The sequence below is a fragment of the Balaenoptera acutorostrata genome, chromosome 6, assembly GCF_949987535.1.
Source record: "Balaenoptera acutorostrata chromosome 6, mBalAcu1.1, whole genome shotgun sequence".
In the NCBI taxonomy this organism is placed as follows: Eukaryota; Metazoa; Chordata; class Mammalia; order Artiodactyla; family Balaenopteridae; genus Balaenoptera; species Balaenoptera acutorostrata.
In genome coordinates, this window is record NC_080069.1 from 26670346 (window position 1) to 26685952 (window position 15607).

At 39.5% G+C, this 15607-nt stretch overlaps 1 protein-coding gene and 1 long non-coding RNA gene across 2 annotated transcripts in view; both read right to left on the bottom strand.

Annotated features, from left to right (window-relative positions):
• Positions 1–1966: 1966 nt before the first annotated feature.
• On the bottom strand, positions 1967–7487 carry LOC130708358 (uncharacterized). The gene is made up of 2 exons (XR_009008583.1): positions 4686–7487; positions 1967–3518 (listed from the first exon to the last, which is right to left on the bottom strand). It is a non-coding gene; the product is annotated as an uncharacterized LOC130708358 (long non-coding RNA).
• A 3008-nt stretch (positions 7488–10495) lies between these two features.
• Positions 10496–15607, bottom strand: part of LOC130708402 (serine/threonine-protein kinase MRCK alpha-like) — a 63029-nt gene continuing 57917 nt past the window's right edge. The window contains exon 12 of the mRNA XM_057548369.1: positions 10496–10623. Within this exon, the coding sequence (XP_057404352.1) occupies positions 10496–10623 (128 nt within the window). The remainder of the gene's footprint in view (positions 10624–15607) is intronic.

Genomic DNA, 15607 nt, shown 5'->3' on the forward strand with positions numbered 1-15607 from the left:
AAATGGATAACCAACAAGGACCTATTCTACAGCACAGAACTCTGCTCAATATTATGTAACAACCTAAATGGGAAAAGATTTTGAAAAAGAATAGATACATGTATAAGTATAACTGAATCACTTTGCTGTACACCTGACACTAACACAACATTGTTAATCAACTGTACTCCAGTATAAAATAAAAAGTTCAAATAAAAACAAATATAAAGTTCACATTTTCATATGTTTATAGAAATACACAACAATAAAGTGGCAGTTATGATAGTAAAACATAAAAAAATTTAAAATAAAAGACCTAAATAAATGGAAAGACACATACCTCATATTCAAGGATCAGAAAAGTTAGTATTGTCAAGATGGCAATACTCCAGAAATCGAGCTACAGATTCAACCCAACCCCTATCAAAATCACGGCTCTATTCTTTTACAGAAATTGACAAACTAATCTTAAAATTCATATGGAAATGTGAGTTACCCAGGATAGCTAAAATAATCTTGATAAAGAAAAGTTAGAGGGCTCTCACCTTTCAATTTCGATTACTCTATGTTTACAGAAAACACTCCTGTTTTTCCCCTGTATTACTGTAACACTCTAGTCACAGAATACTTCTGTATCTCAATACTACTTCACTGCTGGTCACTGAATGTGTAGAGGTTTTTCACATTACCAAACAATTCTGCAACACCAGCAGGGTGTCCTACAATTCAATTCAGGCCTGACTCTACCTACCTGGACTCCACAACAGATCTTACCAGTTAGAAGTTCAGCTCAACAGGACTGCCCCTCCTTACACTTCAGATGCCAATTACAGGTCCAGATTGCCACCTGTGCTTGTGACCAACTTGCTATAAATGGGACAGCCTCATCCTCAGGTTCAGTTAATTTGCTAGAATGGCTCACAGAACTCAGGAAAATAGTTTACTTACTAGATTGCCAGGTTTATTACAAAGTATACAACTCAGAAATAGCCAGAGGAAAAAGCTGCAAAGAGCAGTCTTCTATGCCCTCTCCAGGAGCATAACCCTCCCAGCACCTCCACGTGTTCACCAACATCAAATCTGTCCAAAGCTCTCCATAGTTCAGAGATTTTTATGGAGGCTTCATTATGTAGGAATAATTGCTATTAGTGATTAAGTGAACCTCCAGCTCCCCCCCACCTCCCTAGAGGTCAAGGGGTGTGCCTTCAAGTCACAACCCTCTAATGACTTAATTGGTATCCCTGGCAACAAGCCTACATCCTCAGGGGGGGTTCCAAAGGTCTCCTCATTAACATGAATTCAAGCATGGTTGAAGTGGCTTGTTATGAATAACAAAAGACAACTTAATCTCTCTTATTACTTAGGAATTTGCAAGGGTTTTAGGAACTCTGTGCCAGGAACAGGGATGAAGACCAAATATGTCTTTCTTATAAATCACAATATCATACTATGCTACTAAGGTATAAGAACAGACATCATAAGAATAAAAAAACCTTAAAAGTACAATGGAATACAATTGAGAGGCCAGAAATAAACCCTTACATTTATGGACAACTGAATTTCAACAAGGGTGCCACAATTCAATCAGAAAAATAATACTCTTTTCAATAAATGGTTTTGGAACACCTGAATATTCACATGCAAAAGAATGAAGTTGTACCTCTGCCTCACACCATCTATAAAAATTAACTCAAAATGAGTAACAGACCTAAATGGAAAGACTAAAATTGTAAAAAATGTAGGGAAAAAAGAGGAATAAATATTTTTGATTTCTGGTTAGGCAAAGTTTTCTTAGATTTGACAAAAACAAACAAAAGAAAAATAGACCAACTGGATATTACCAAAATAAAAAATTTCTGTGCTTCAAAGAACTCCATGAAGAAAGTGAAAGCAACCCACAAAATGGGAGAAAATATTTACAAAAATTTAACTGATAAAGAGGCTTGTACCCAAATCATATAAGAAATCTTACAAGTCAACAACGAAATGACAAATAACCCAATTTATTAACGGAGAATGAATGTGAACAGACATTTCTCCAAGGAATATATACAAACAGCCAATAAAAAATTAGAACACGAAAAGATGCTCAACATTAGGGAGATGCAAATCATGACCATAATAAAATCCCACTTCACATTCACCAGGAGGGCTTTTAAAAAAAAGACAGACAATAACAATGACTAATGGTAGTTGTGGGAAAACTGTAACCCTCATTCATTGCTGATGGGGTGGTAAAATAGTTCCACTGCCTTGGAAAATTGTTCTGGCAGTTTCTAAATTTGTTGAACAGTTACCTTATCGCCCAGTAATTCCATTCTAAGTATATACAAAGTAGATTGGAAAACTGGGTACACACAAAAATGTTTACACAACTGCTCATAACAGTCAAAACAGTCATAACAGTCAAAACAGAAACAACAAATGTCTATCAACTGATAAACTGATAAACAAAATGTGATATATCCATACAACTAAATATTAGCTTGGCCAGAAACTGAACTGGATTACTGATGCGTATTACAACAGTGATGAACCTTAAAAAGGTCATGCTAAATGAAAGAAGCCATTCACCAAAGGGTACATATTTTGTGATTCCATTTATAGGAAACCTCCAAAATAAGCAAATCTCTAAAGACACGGAGTAGATTAGTAGTTCCTAGGAGCTTGGGAGCAGGAATGGAGAGTGACTACTAAAGAGTACAGGGTTTCTTTTGAGGGTGATGAAATTATTCTAAAATTAAATAGTGGTGATAATTCCACATCTCTGTGAACATAGTTTAAAAAAAGCACTGCACTGCACAAATTAAAAGGGTGAATTTTTGGTACAAGAATTGTACCTCAATAAAATTGTTATTTAAAAAAAAAAATTCTGACAAAGTAAACTTCAGGTCCACATTGTTTCTGTAGTGAATTCTAGAGTGAATTTTTAAGGAAGAAATGACACTAATTTTATAGCACTAGGAATAGGAGGAAAAGAAAAGATCTGACAATGAGAAGCTATTTAAGGCATATGACTAACATCATACTTAGCAGTGAATAAATGAATTCTTTCACATTAAATCCCAGCCTGACTGAAAAAGAAATTAAAGTGCACAGAGATAGAAAGAGATAAAAAAATATGCTTATTTACAAATCACACTATTTAGTATGTAAAATCAAAACCAAAAAACTAGAACCCATTAGCAAGTAGCATCCATACAAGAATTCAAGAGTAAGTTACCATTCTAAAATCCATTTCAGCTACCTCGAAAATTTGCAGATTAAAGAAAATAAGCTATACCTTTACTACAATACATACAAAAAGGTATTCAATATAACTCAAGAGTGTACATTCCTGACTCAAGTAAAATCTTAGCAAACTAATCATAAAAGGAAAATAACTTACATTGATAAAGAATGTATAAAACAGGCTGAGAGCAATCTGAAATCAAGAGTTAAATCCATCACACCACAAAGTGGGAAATGAATAGAGAGCTGACCTCAGATATGTTCATCTTCTGTAGCGTTTAGGAAGGTGCAGAGGACTGAAGATTCAGCTGGGGGGACAGAAAAAGGACACTGTCAGGACACCTGGCCTGCTTTACAGTTCCTACATTCATTCACCTCCCAATCACATCAGCAGCCCAGCTGAGAAGCAGCCTCCCTACAGCATCCCTTCAGCCCTTGAAATGGCAAGGGAAAGATCCTGTGGAAACACCATCTGTCCATCTACCAGTTTGAAATGATCACGGGGCTTAAACCTACCGCTCTCATTTGGTAAAAATAATTTTGTCTATTGATTTAAATTGATTTAATTAAATACAAACAAAAATGGAAAAACAGATGATTGAAGTACAGCAAAGGATGACACTACTTCATTAAAATTAACAGTAAAAAAAAGAGACACAGGCTGCATCCTTTATCTATTTTCCTAGCAAAACTGTTTACCCCTTGAGTTAGAGAATCCACAGACTGCCCAATAAAAAGGATGCGGTGCTTTATGGCAAAGTGTTAAAACTTACTACTTTCTAGTGGGCTGAAGTTTCTCAAAAGGGACTCTTGATAAGTTTCTTTTGATTGACTGAACAGTATGAACGACTGTTCGACTCCTGGCTCTGTCACAATCCGGTTAAGCCTAGAGAAGTCACCGGCCCTCTCAAACTCAGGACCACCTCACCAACCTGAGACTCAGATTTGCTTTTTGCTTAACGTGTGTCTAATGCAGATGCTCATACCGTTATCACGAGATAATTGGGAGGCTTATGTAAACCACCCAATGAAAAGAACAAAGTGCCTTCTAAATAACAACATTATCACTTTTTCGACGGTTAGTACCTGGCACTTGGCTCTTTTTCCAAACGACCCATACAGAATTCTCAGAACAACGCCATGAAGCAGGCATTATTCATAGCCTCCTTTGCAGACCTGACTCGCCCCCAGGTTACTTCTCCCGCCCACAGTACAGGTGACACGGCTGTAACTGACCGGGTCTCTCCCGCTCCAGAGCAGGGCTGCCCAGCACACCCTCCGCCCGCGCTTTCTGGCCCGCTCACGGCCAGCGTGACCACCGCGCTTTCCCTCCCACTGTCCGCCCCGGCGTCCCCCCGTCAGATGCGGGCGGGGCCGGGCATTCCGTCCCCACACGCACCGTCCCCTCTCCTAACGGGTCTCAGCTCCACCGGCCCCCGAGACCACAAGGCCCGAACCGGGATCGCCCCACCCACCTTCCCAGGGCGGAGGTCCAGGCCAGACCCGGGCACTGCAGTCCCGCCTGGGCCAGAGGACGGCCCGAGACGTCCCGCGACGTCCCGCTTCTGCCCCCGCCACAAGAACGCCGCTCTCAGCGAAGCTTCAGGCCACGCAAGTCCTGCACCTGCCACGACCAAAGCTCCAGGTTCTTCTCACCTCGAGGCGCATGAAAGCGGAAGGGGTGAGGCGGGCCCTACGTTGCACATGCGCAGAGGAAGCCGCTAAAGACCAGGAAGACAGTAAGAGGGAGAAAGACTACATTTCCCTTGGCCCCCTGCACCCTGGGTTGACTGTGAACCAAGCAATCAATTTAGTACTTCAGAGTAGAAATACGGGGGGAAATGCTTATCCCAGGGTCCTGGGTGCCCTGAGACCCCTGACTGGGTGTGTGTCTGAGGCAGGAGATAGAGGGGCCCCAAGCCAGGCATTCACAACTAACCTCCCGTTTACATTTCATGGGGCAGGAAAAAGTGGGCTTCCGACACTTACAACTTAGTCTCCTGTTTACATTTGCTGAGACAGGAGATAGATGGGCTTCAGTTTAGACATTTAAAATCAGCCTCCTGTTTGCTCTCTGAAATGGAAGTAACTGCAGAAACAGGGTAAATACCCAGGCTTTGTCTCCCGTGAACACCTTAAGATAACAGTCATGGCAGGAATAGAGAGGGGCTAACCCTTGTTTGAGTCAAGGATCAAGAGGTCATATATTTCCCATCCTTGGGGCAAGGGAGACACTGCACATGTGCAGAAAGGTTCCTTGGGGGTCAAAAAGGAGGGCACACCACCCCAGAATATGTGATGCTAAGGCCGTCTCATAGGCCTCTGGGCTGAAATCCATCTTGGAAAAAAGTTGCACAGGCATATTGGGGAGGGTCCTAGGGCAGGTCAGGTGTAGAAGAAGAAACCAGATAATTGGCCAAAGGTACACAAAGACCCAGAAGAACTGCCCTGTATAAATGATTTAACCACCTTTTTACTGCGCTTCTCCTCATTAGGGGGGACGCCCACACCCTCTCTATCCAGATGTGCATCTCTGCCTTGCTTCTGTCTTAACTAAACAAACTGTTTCTCTGTGTGCTATGTCTCTAATAATAAACTTTGTACCTGTTTTTACAGTTTTTGCCTCCGTGAGCAATGCATTTTTCACTGGGGGCAAGAGCCGGGGGTGTGGTGGCTAGGATTCCTGGTTTTCATCCAGGCTGCCCAGGTTCAATTCCTGGGCAGGGAATTAAGATCTCACTTCATGCCACCACTCACTGCTGCCTCTCCAAGATCATGTCCACACTGTGGCTCTTAGGCCATCTGTATACCTGGGTCCCAGGGCAAAACTAGGAAAGCTCGTAGCTGAAATCATATTCTCCAAATTGCTAGATCCTGATAGTCCCGAGAAAATATCCTCCTAATGGAATAGAATTTTCCGTCTCTGCATTAATTAACCTACTTGGCATCAAGGGGGCATCCTTTGTGAAGGACAAATAGCATATTTTCTCAAGAGTGAGTTCACTGGTTTAGTCATAATGGAACAGACTTCTTTTTTCATTTATTGCAATTTTCAAACCAAGCAGGATGCTGCAGGGCCTTTCTGGATACAAAAGCCTTTCCCTGTCCTCTGCTTCTTTGGAGGAAAAAGGTTTCAGCTCCTAGACTGTTGTCGCTGAGTTGCAAAGGACAGATTCAGACAGTTACTAATAAGGAAGAAGAGAAAATACAGAAGCAAAGGAGGGGCAGTCAAAAACAATAGGGTAGCTATAAAACGGGGACCTGTTTCCTCCTCAAGGGATATACATAGCAATATCTATGTATGTGTCTTGTTATGCATAACAATATGTGCAGGATCTAAAACTCCCACTCTGCTGGAGGATGGTAACTTCAGATTGAGTACAATATTCCTAAACACCACCCAGTCACCTCATTACCAACAAAAGTCACACATCCTATAGGCTTCGCCCCAAATTTTTACTATAAAAACTCTTCCACAAAAATCATCCAGGAGTTCAGGTCTTTTGAGCACGAGCCACCAGTTCTCCTTGCTTGGTCTTTGCAATAAATCTTTACCTGCTCCAAACTTCGACGATTTTGTTTGTTTGGCCTCACTGTGCATCAGGTACATAAACTGGCATTTGGCAATCATTTCCTATGTAAAAATCCATGAACTCCTAACGTTAAAGGTAAATATGAAAGTATAATGAACTGACAGCCATACCATGTTTGTTTTATGCAAACCAGATGGCCCTCCTCATGACATAGGCCTAGCAAAATACTCAATATTGTTTGCAAATTTTTTGTTCATACACCTCCAATTCTGACCTGAGCAAGGCTGTTGAAAAATCATTATTCCTTCAACACTTGATGGAATATTTTCTGTGTTCTTTATTGTATATAAATATATTTCAACATTTTGTTTTAAATTATACAAAAACACAGGGTCAGTTTAATCAAAAGCATAGTGCTTGATGGGATTATTGGAGGAAATTTCCACTCTGCATCTCCTTCCCAAATGGAACCAATGTTCATTAGCCTCAACTTTATTCAGTGCAGTCCACTACACAAATACATTTTTCAAATAGGAGCTTTTCTTTTTTCCACTTATTTACAACTCATTTTGACTCAATTAAAGTGTAGTCATATTATCAAGTCAAATTATTTAAAACTACATAGTTGGGCTGCAACACAGAGGCTTGAAAGAATGAAAAAAGAGCCCAAAATCAGCGACAGAGACATCAACGATTTAATGGATGGAGGATCTTACATGTCTGAAGTGTGGTCCTTGAGTGACATCCCACCCTGTGCAGCAGGCCACAGGAAGGACGTGGCAGTAGTCTTCCCTAGCAGGGGTTGGGGGGAAGATACCAGTTATAGGGGGAATTGACCTCAGATTGGTTCATCAGTTACCAGGGAAACCAACAGAGCTACATGATTCTCACCGTCCCTTTGATAAGCTATCAGCGTGGCGATGTTCTGCTCTAAAGCTAGAACAGTCATTGGCTGGGGCATGGGGCAAGTATGCAGGAAGGTTACTCTTCTGAGTAGGGTGTAGGTGAAGCAAGCACTGGTCAAGCAGGAGATGTACAAAGAGCAAGAGAACAGGCATTTTGAGTGGCCTGACCATACATACATCATACTTTTTCTTGGCTGCATGATATTTTATTGGAGGGGTATATGATTTACTTAATAAAAACCTTTTACATGGATGTTTAGTTTGTTTCCAAATTTCATTATTGTAAATATGCAGTAAATATTTGTGTCTATACTTCTTTGCATATTTGCATTATTTCTGCAATACAAATTCCAAAATATACAATTGCTAAATTAAAATAGATACGTAAAAGTTGGTAGATGTTAACAATAGGCCATCAAAGAAGCTATGCTAATTTATACTCCCACTAGGATTTGTGAAAGAAAAAGCCTTTCTGACACTTAGTAAAACAGTAAGACTTTTTTCAAGAAAATTACAATAGGGCAGAGAGATCAGACTTAACTCCAAATACAGCAAAGAAAGCTGGGGACTTATAGCTGATGAGCAAAGTGAGGGAATATGTGGATGGAAAATGACTAGAAGGAGACTTCAAAAGTAAAGGGATTCTTACTAACCTGACCTAACGAGATTCTTGCTAAAGAGAGGCCAAGTGCTTAGATGTCAAAGGTGAGGGATGAGGCTCAAGGATGAAGATTCTATCTAAACTGACTTAGCAGGATTCTTGCTAAAACTGGACTGTGTACCCCTGTCAAGGATGGGATGGATATGGAATGCTAAGGTCAAGGCTTAGTCTAAAAGAGGGTTTAGAGGAACCTGACTGAAGTTTGGTCAAGAAGGGCATTTGGGTCACATTACATGAGAGTTCCACTCCCCTCATCCCTATTCCAATACAGGATTTCACTGTTCTTTGATAAATAGTTATTACAGAGGCTAATCGAATAGATGATTTACATCTACATATTTCCATTGGGCATTTTCTTACTGTATGTGTGAGAGTTACAAGTTCCAAATTTTTTATACAAATAGGTTCTGAGACCAGAGTCCTTTGTATTATTCTGAAAACCAACTTATATTACATATAAAATTCCATTATATATTTGGATCTATTGATAGAGTTTTGTTGTTGTTGTTCCCTTGGTCTATCTATCAATGCACCATTTACACAATGTGTTCATTACTTTAGCTTTCTTATAGATTTAACTATGGTAATCATATCTTTTGACTCAATTTTCAGAATTTCCCTAGCTATTCTCACAAGCTCTTCATCAAGAGAAACAGTATAACTTTCTAGGGCCAAATCTCTAAAAATAATCATGCTGAGGTTCTGATTAGCATCATACTTATGAATTGAAGTGAGACATAATATTGTTACAATGGTAAAATAATGACATTATCCAGTCTGCCAATAATATACTTCTGGCCACTGTATATCTCACTCTCCTTTAGATCCCTTATGTAGTTTAATAGTTTTCTATATATAGATATACATATAGGCAAACATTGATTCAGTTCTTTCAACTGGATTCTTATAGTAAATGAAACATTTTCACATATGGTATAATATGTATTTATTTGCACATGGGAAAGTTGTTGGTTTTGATATAGTAACAATGTTTTTTGCTTTATTCTCTGATTTATTTTTTCAACTAGTTTTAATGTTAATGATCTTGGATATTCATGCACATAATGACAAGCCACTGATTTTCAACATTTATCATTATTTGTACTTCTATTATGGGCTGAATTGTGCCCAACCCCTCAAATCAATATGTTGAAGCCCTAACCCTGAGTACCTTAGAATGTAACTATATTCAGAGTTAGAGCCTTCCAAGAAGTAATTACATTAAAATGAGGCTGTGAAGGTAAGCTCTAATCCATTCTACCTGGTGTTCTTATAAGAAGCTTTGGCTACACAAGGAGACACAAGGAATGCATACATACAGAAGAAAGACCATATGAAGACACAATAAGAGGGCAACACTAAAAAAGTCCCAGAGATCTCAAGCACGATATAGTGAATATAAACAACAGTATTGTATTATAGTCATCAAACTTGCTAAAAGACTAGATCTTAATTATCACAATCACCAAAAAGAAATGATAATTACATGACATGATCAAGGTGCTAATTGTCACTACAATGGCAATCATATTACGATACCTAAATCTACCAAATCAACATGTTTTACACCTTAAATTTACACAATATTATATGTCATATATTTCAATTAAAATTGAAATATATTTCAATTAAAATATGTCAAATATATTTCAATGTTATATGTCAAATATATTTCATCTCTCCTTGGCTTGAGACCATCTGCAAGCCAAGCAGAGATGCCACAGAAGAAACCAATTTACTGACACCTTGATTATGAACTTCTAGCCTCTCAAACTGTAAGAAAATACATTTCTCTTGCTTAAACACCCAGTCTACACTTTGTTGTTATGGCAGACCTAGCAAACCTATACACCTTATAATGAATTAAACATAATGAGCACAAAAAAGTCTGGTGGAGCTATATTAAATAAGTCATAATAGACTTTACATAAAGATTAATAATAGAGATAAAGTATATATAATCATATACTATATACATAATATATATAAATATCTTTTCTGTGTATTTATTATTTATTCTTTGTAATTCTTATAACCTGTCGTGTGACACCTGGTCTTCCAGATGCCGGATTGACAGCAGGGAAAAAGAAATAAAAATCCCTCTACTCTGCTCTTGGGTTTGTGTTCAGGGTTGTGTGGGGAGCCTATTAGATGGAGTCACAGCAAGAGAGCAAGGGAGTATGTCCCTACCTGGCAGAAAGTCCTGACGAATTGGGTGCTGCTCCCTTAGGTGGAGGTGCTTGGTCATGGCTGGCCCTTGGTTCAGTATAAGATAGACCAAAGATGAGCCTTCCTCTCATCTCACTTAACGAATCTTAATGGCAAAACACAAAAAGATCAAACAGGTTACAAATGACAGAAATACATCTCAGAACCAAGCTCAAGAATATTTATATGTCTACAAAATATCCACCACCCAGCAAGTCTGGAATCCAATTAAAAATGACCAGATTTAACAAGAAAATGGGACCCATGAGGAACAAAATAAATCAGTTAAGACTGTTGCTAATCTGGGAATTCCCTGGTAGACCAGTTGTTGGACTCCATGCTCTCCTGCGGAGGACCTGGTTCGATCCCTGGTCAGGAACTAAAATCCCACAAGCCACATGGCATGTCTGGAAAAAAAATTTTTTTTAAATTGTTGCTAATCTGACACAGGTGTTAGAAGGGTATTAATACAGTCATTAGCACTGTATTCCATACAGTCATTATCCCTGTATTCCATAGATTCAAAAAGTTAAGTACAAGCATGAGAGATAAAACAAAAGATTCAAATTGAACTTCTAGATGTAGATAAAAACTACAATGCTTGATATAAAAAATAAAATGGATGGGATTAAACAGCACATTATACATTTCTACAGAAAAGACAGGAAAAAAACAGAGGAAAAATTAGCAATGAACAGCAAATGGTACAACAATTTCAAGTGGTCAGATAAATATGTAATTGGAGTTCTTACAGGAGTGTGAGGGAGTAGGGGAGAAAATTGAAAGAAATAATGAGTGAAAGTTTTTCAAACTGTAAATCCATACATCCATGAAGCTTAGTGATCTCAAGTATAAGAAACATAAAGCTACACTAAGGCACATCACAAACAAATTGATCAAAACCAGTGATAAATATAAAATATTAAAAGCAGCTGGAGGAAAAAAAATTGTTTGTACAAAGAAGCCAAGATCGGGGGGGACCTTCAAGATGGCGGAGGAGTAAGAGGTGGAGATCAACTTCCTACCCACAAATATATCAAAACTACATCTACATGTGGAACAACCCCTACAGAACATCTACTGAACGCTGGCAGAAGACCTCAGATTTCCCAAAAGGCAAGAAAATCCCCAGATACCTGGGTAGAGCAAAAGAAAAAAGAAAAAACAGCGACAAAAGAATAGGGACGGGACCTGCACCTCTGGGAGAGAGCTGTGAAGGAGGAAAAGTTTCCACGCACTAGGAAGCCCCTTCACTGGCAGAGACAGGGGATGGGCGGGGGAAACTTCGGAGCCACGGAGGAGAGCACAGCAACAGAGGTGCTGAGGGCAAAGCGGAGAGATTCCCGCACAGTGGATCAGTGCTGACCAGCACTCACCAGCCTGAGAGGCTTGTCTGCTCACCCACCAGGGCAGGTGGGGGCTGGGAGCTGAGGCTCCAGCTTCAGAGGTCAGATCCCAGGGAGAGGACTGGGGTTGGCTGTGTGAACACAGACTGAAGGGGGCTGGTGCACCACCGCTAGCTGGGAGGGAGACAGGAAAAAAAGTCTGGACCTGCCGAAGAGGCAAGAGACCATTGTTTCGGGGTGCACGAGGAGAGAGGTTCCTTCCCTGTGTGCCCACAGAAGGCAGAGCACTGCCTAAGCAAGTTCCAGAGACGGGAGCGAGCTGTGGCTATCAGCTCGAACCCCAGAGACAGGCATGAAATGCTAACACTGATGCTGCTGCCACCAAGAATCCTATGTGCAAGCACAGGTCACTATCAACACACGCCCCCAACCCTGAGAGCCTGTGGAGCCCACCACTGCCAAAGTCCCTTGATCCAGGGACAACTTCCCTGGGAGAACACACGGCATGCCTCAGGTTAGTACAATGTCATGCCAGCCTCTGCTACCAGAGGCTCACCCCACATTCCAGTTATGACTACCATACCCCTCCTTCCCACCAGCCTGAGTGAGCAAGAGTGGCCTAATCAGCCGCTGCTTTAACCCCTCCTGTCTGGGTGGGGAACAGATGCCTGAGGGTGATCTACATGCGGAGATGGGACCAAAACCAAAGCTGAACCCCAGGAGCTGTGCAAACAAAGAAGAGAAAGGGAAATTTCTCCATGCAGCCTCAGGAGCACCAGATTAAATGCCCACAATCAACTTGATGTACCCTGCATTTGTGGTATACCTGAATAGACAACAAATTGTCCCAAATTGATGAGGTGGACTTTGGAAGCAACTGTACACTTGGGTTTTGCTGTCTGCGACTGATTTGTTTCTGATTTTTATATTTATCTTAGTTTAGTTTTTAGCGCTTGTTATCATTGGTGGATTTGTTTATTGATTCAGGTGCTCTCTTATTCTTTTTATATATTTTTTATTTTAATTACTTAATTTTATTTATTTTTTCTTTCTTTTTTTCTCCCTTTCCTTCTGAGCCATGTGGCTGACAGGGTCTTGGTGCTCCTGCCTGGTGTCAGGCCTAAGCCTCCGAGGTGGGAGAGCCGATTTCAGGACATTGCTCCACCCGAGGCCTCCCAGACCCACGTAATATAAATCAGCGAGAGCTCTCCCAGAGCTTCTGTCTCAATTCTAAGACCCAGCTCCACCCAATGGCCGGCAAGCTCAAGTGCTGGACGCCCCATGCCAAACAACTAGCAAGACAGGAACACAACCCCACCCATTAGGAGAGAGGCTGCCTAAAATCATACTGAGTTCACAGACACCCCAAAACACCACCAGACGTGGCCCTGCCCACCAGAAAGACAAGATCCAGCCTTATCCACCAGAACACAGGCACCAGTCCCCTCCACCAGGAAACCTACACAACCCACTGAACCAACCTTAGCCACTAGGGGCAGACATCAAAAACAATGGGAACTACGAATCTACAGCCCGTGAAAAGGAGACCCTAAACACAGTAAGTTAAACAAAATGAGAAGACAGAGAAATATGCAGGAGATGAAAGCGTAAAGTACAAAATGAAGAGGATATAGGCAGTGTAACTGAAAAACAATTCAGAGTAATGATAGTAAAGATATCCAAAATCTTGGAAATAGAATAGAGAAAATACAAGAAACGTTTAACAAGAACCTAGAAGAACTCAGGAGCAAACAATGATGAACAACACAATAAATGAAATTAAAAATTCTCTAGAAGGAATCAATACCAGAATAACTGAGGCAGAAGAACGGATAAGTGACCTGGAAGATAAAATAGTAGAAATATCTGTCACAGAGCAGAATAAAAAAAAAAGAATAAAAAGAATTGCGGATAGTCTCAGAGAGCTCTGGGACAACATTAAACGCACCAACATTCGAATTATAAAGGTCCCAGAAAAAGAAGAGAAAAAGAAAAAGAAATATTTTCAGAAGAAAATATTTGAAGAGATTATAGTTGAAAACTTCCCTAACATGGGAAAGGAAAGAGTCAATCAAGGCAAGGAAGTGCAGAGAGTCCCATACAGGATAAACCCAAGGAGAAACATGCTGAGACACGTATTAATCAAACTAACAAAAACTAAATACAAAGAAAATATATTAAAAGCAGCAAGGGAAAAGCAACAAATAACATACAAGGGAATCCCCATAAGGTTAACAGCTGATCTTTCAGCAGAAACTCTGCAAGCCAGAAGAGAGTGGCAGGACATATTTAAAGTAATGAAAGGGAAAAAATTACAACTAAGATTACTGAAAATCTGAAAAGTAAATTAAGAAAACAAACCCATTATCAACTTCAGTACAAAGAATACAATACTTAGAAGTAAACTTAACTAGAGGTGAAAGACCTGTACACTGAAAAGTGTAAACAATGATGAGGAAAATTAAAGAAGACACTGATAATATGGAAAGACATCCCATGTTCATGGTTACTATTTTTAGAATGTACATACTACCATAGTGGTCCACAGATTCAATGAAGTCCCTATTAAAATCCCAATGGTGTTCAATACAGAAATAGAAAAAGCAATCCAAAAATTCATAGGGAACCACAAAAGAGCCCAAATAGCCAAAACAATCTTTCGAAGAATAAAGCTCAAGGGATCACACTTCCTGCTTTCAAAACATATTACCAAGCTACAGTAATTAAAACAGAATAGTACTGGGTTAAATACAAACATATAGACCAACGGAACAAAATAGAGAGCCCAGAAAGAGACCCATGTATATACAAGAAACAAAATATCACCACTGAATACTCTCAATCAAATACTTATGAAAAGTCCTAAATACACTTTTGTCAAATGTTTGAATCCTAAACGTTAGTAGCATGGAACATAAAAATACATCCAAAAAAAACCAACACCATTTTATATTAATTTAAAATAAAGTCACAAAAAAATGGTATAGGCTTCTCATATCATAAAGCTTCCTTCCAACCTGTAACAACCATTACATCTTCCCAAATGCAATCTGGATTTCAACAAACAGGAGCAATACCACCACCACCACCACCACCACCACCAACAGCAACAAACAGCTGTAACAGAAAATCCTGATGGGAAGGGAGAATCTGATTTCCGGAATTTCTACTTTATGTTATTTAACATATAAATTTTCAACAAAGAGTTATGAGGTATGAAAATAAACAACAAAGTATGATCCATGAATGAGGAAAAAAATGTATATATACATATATATATATATTTATATATATGTGTCTGTGTGTGTGTATATATATACATACACATTGTCCACACAATGTGGACATACACATATACACATTGTCCAGGCATAAAAAAAGACTTTAAATCACTCTCTTAAATATTCCCATAGAACTAAATGAAATTTTGGACAAAGAACTAAAGGAAATCAGGAAAATGGTGCCTCACCAAGCGATGAATACTAATAAAGAGAAAGAAATTACAAAAAGGAATCAAATATATATTCTAGAGTTGAAAAGTGCCACAACTGAAATAAGAAAGTCATTAGGGGGATTCATTAGCAGATTTAAGCAGGCAGAATAAAGAATTGGCACATTTGAAGAAGAACTGATTGAGACTATCCACTCTGAGGGGTGGAAAGAGGAAAGAGTGAAGAATAACGAGCAGAACGTAAAAGACCTACAAGACATCATCAAGTATGACAACATATCCATAATAGGAAT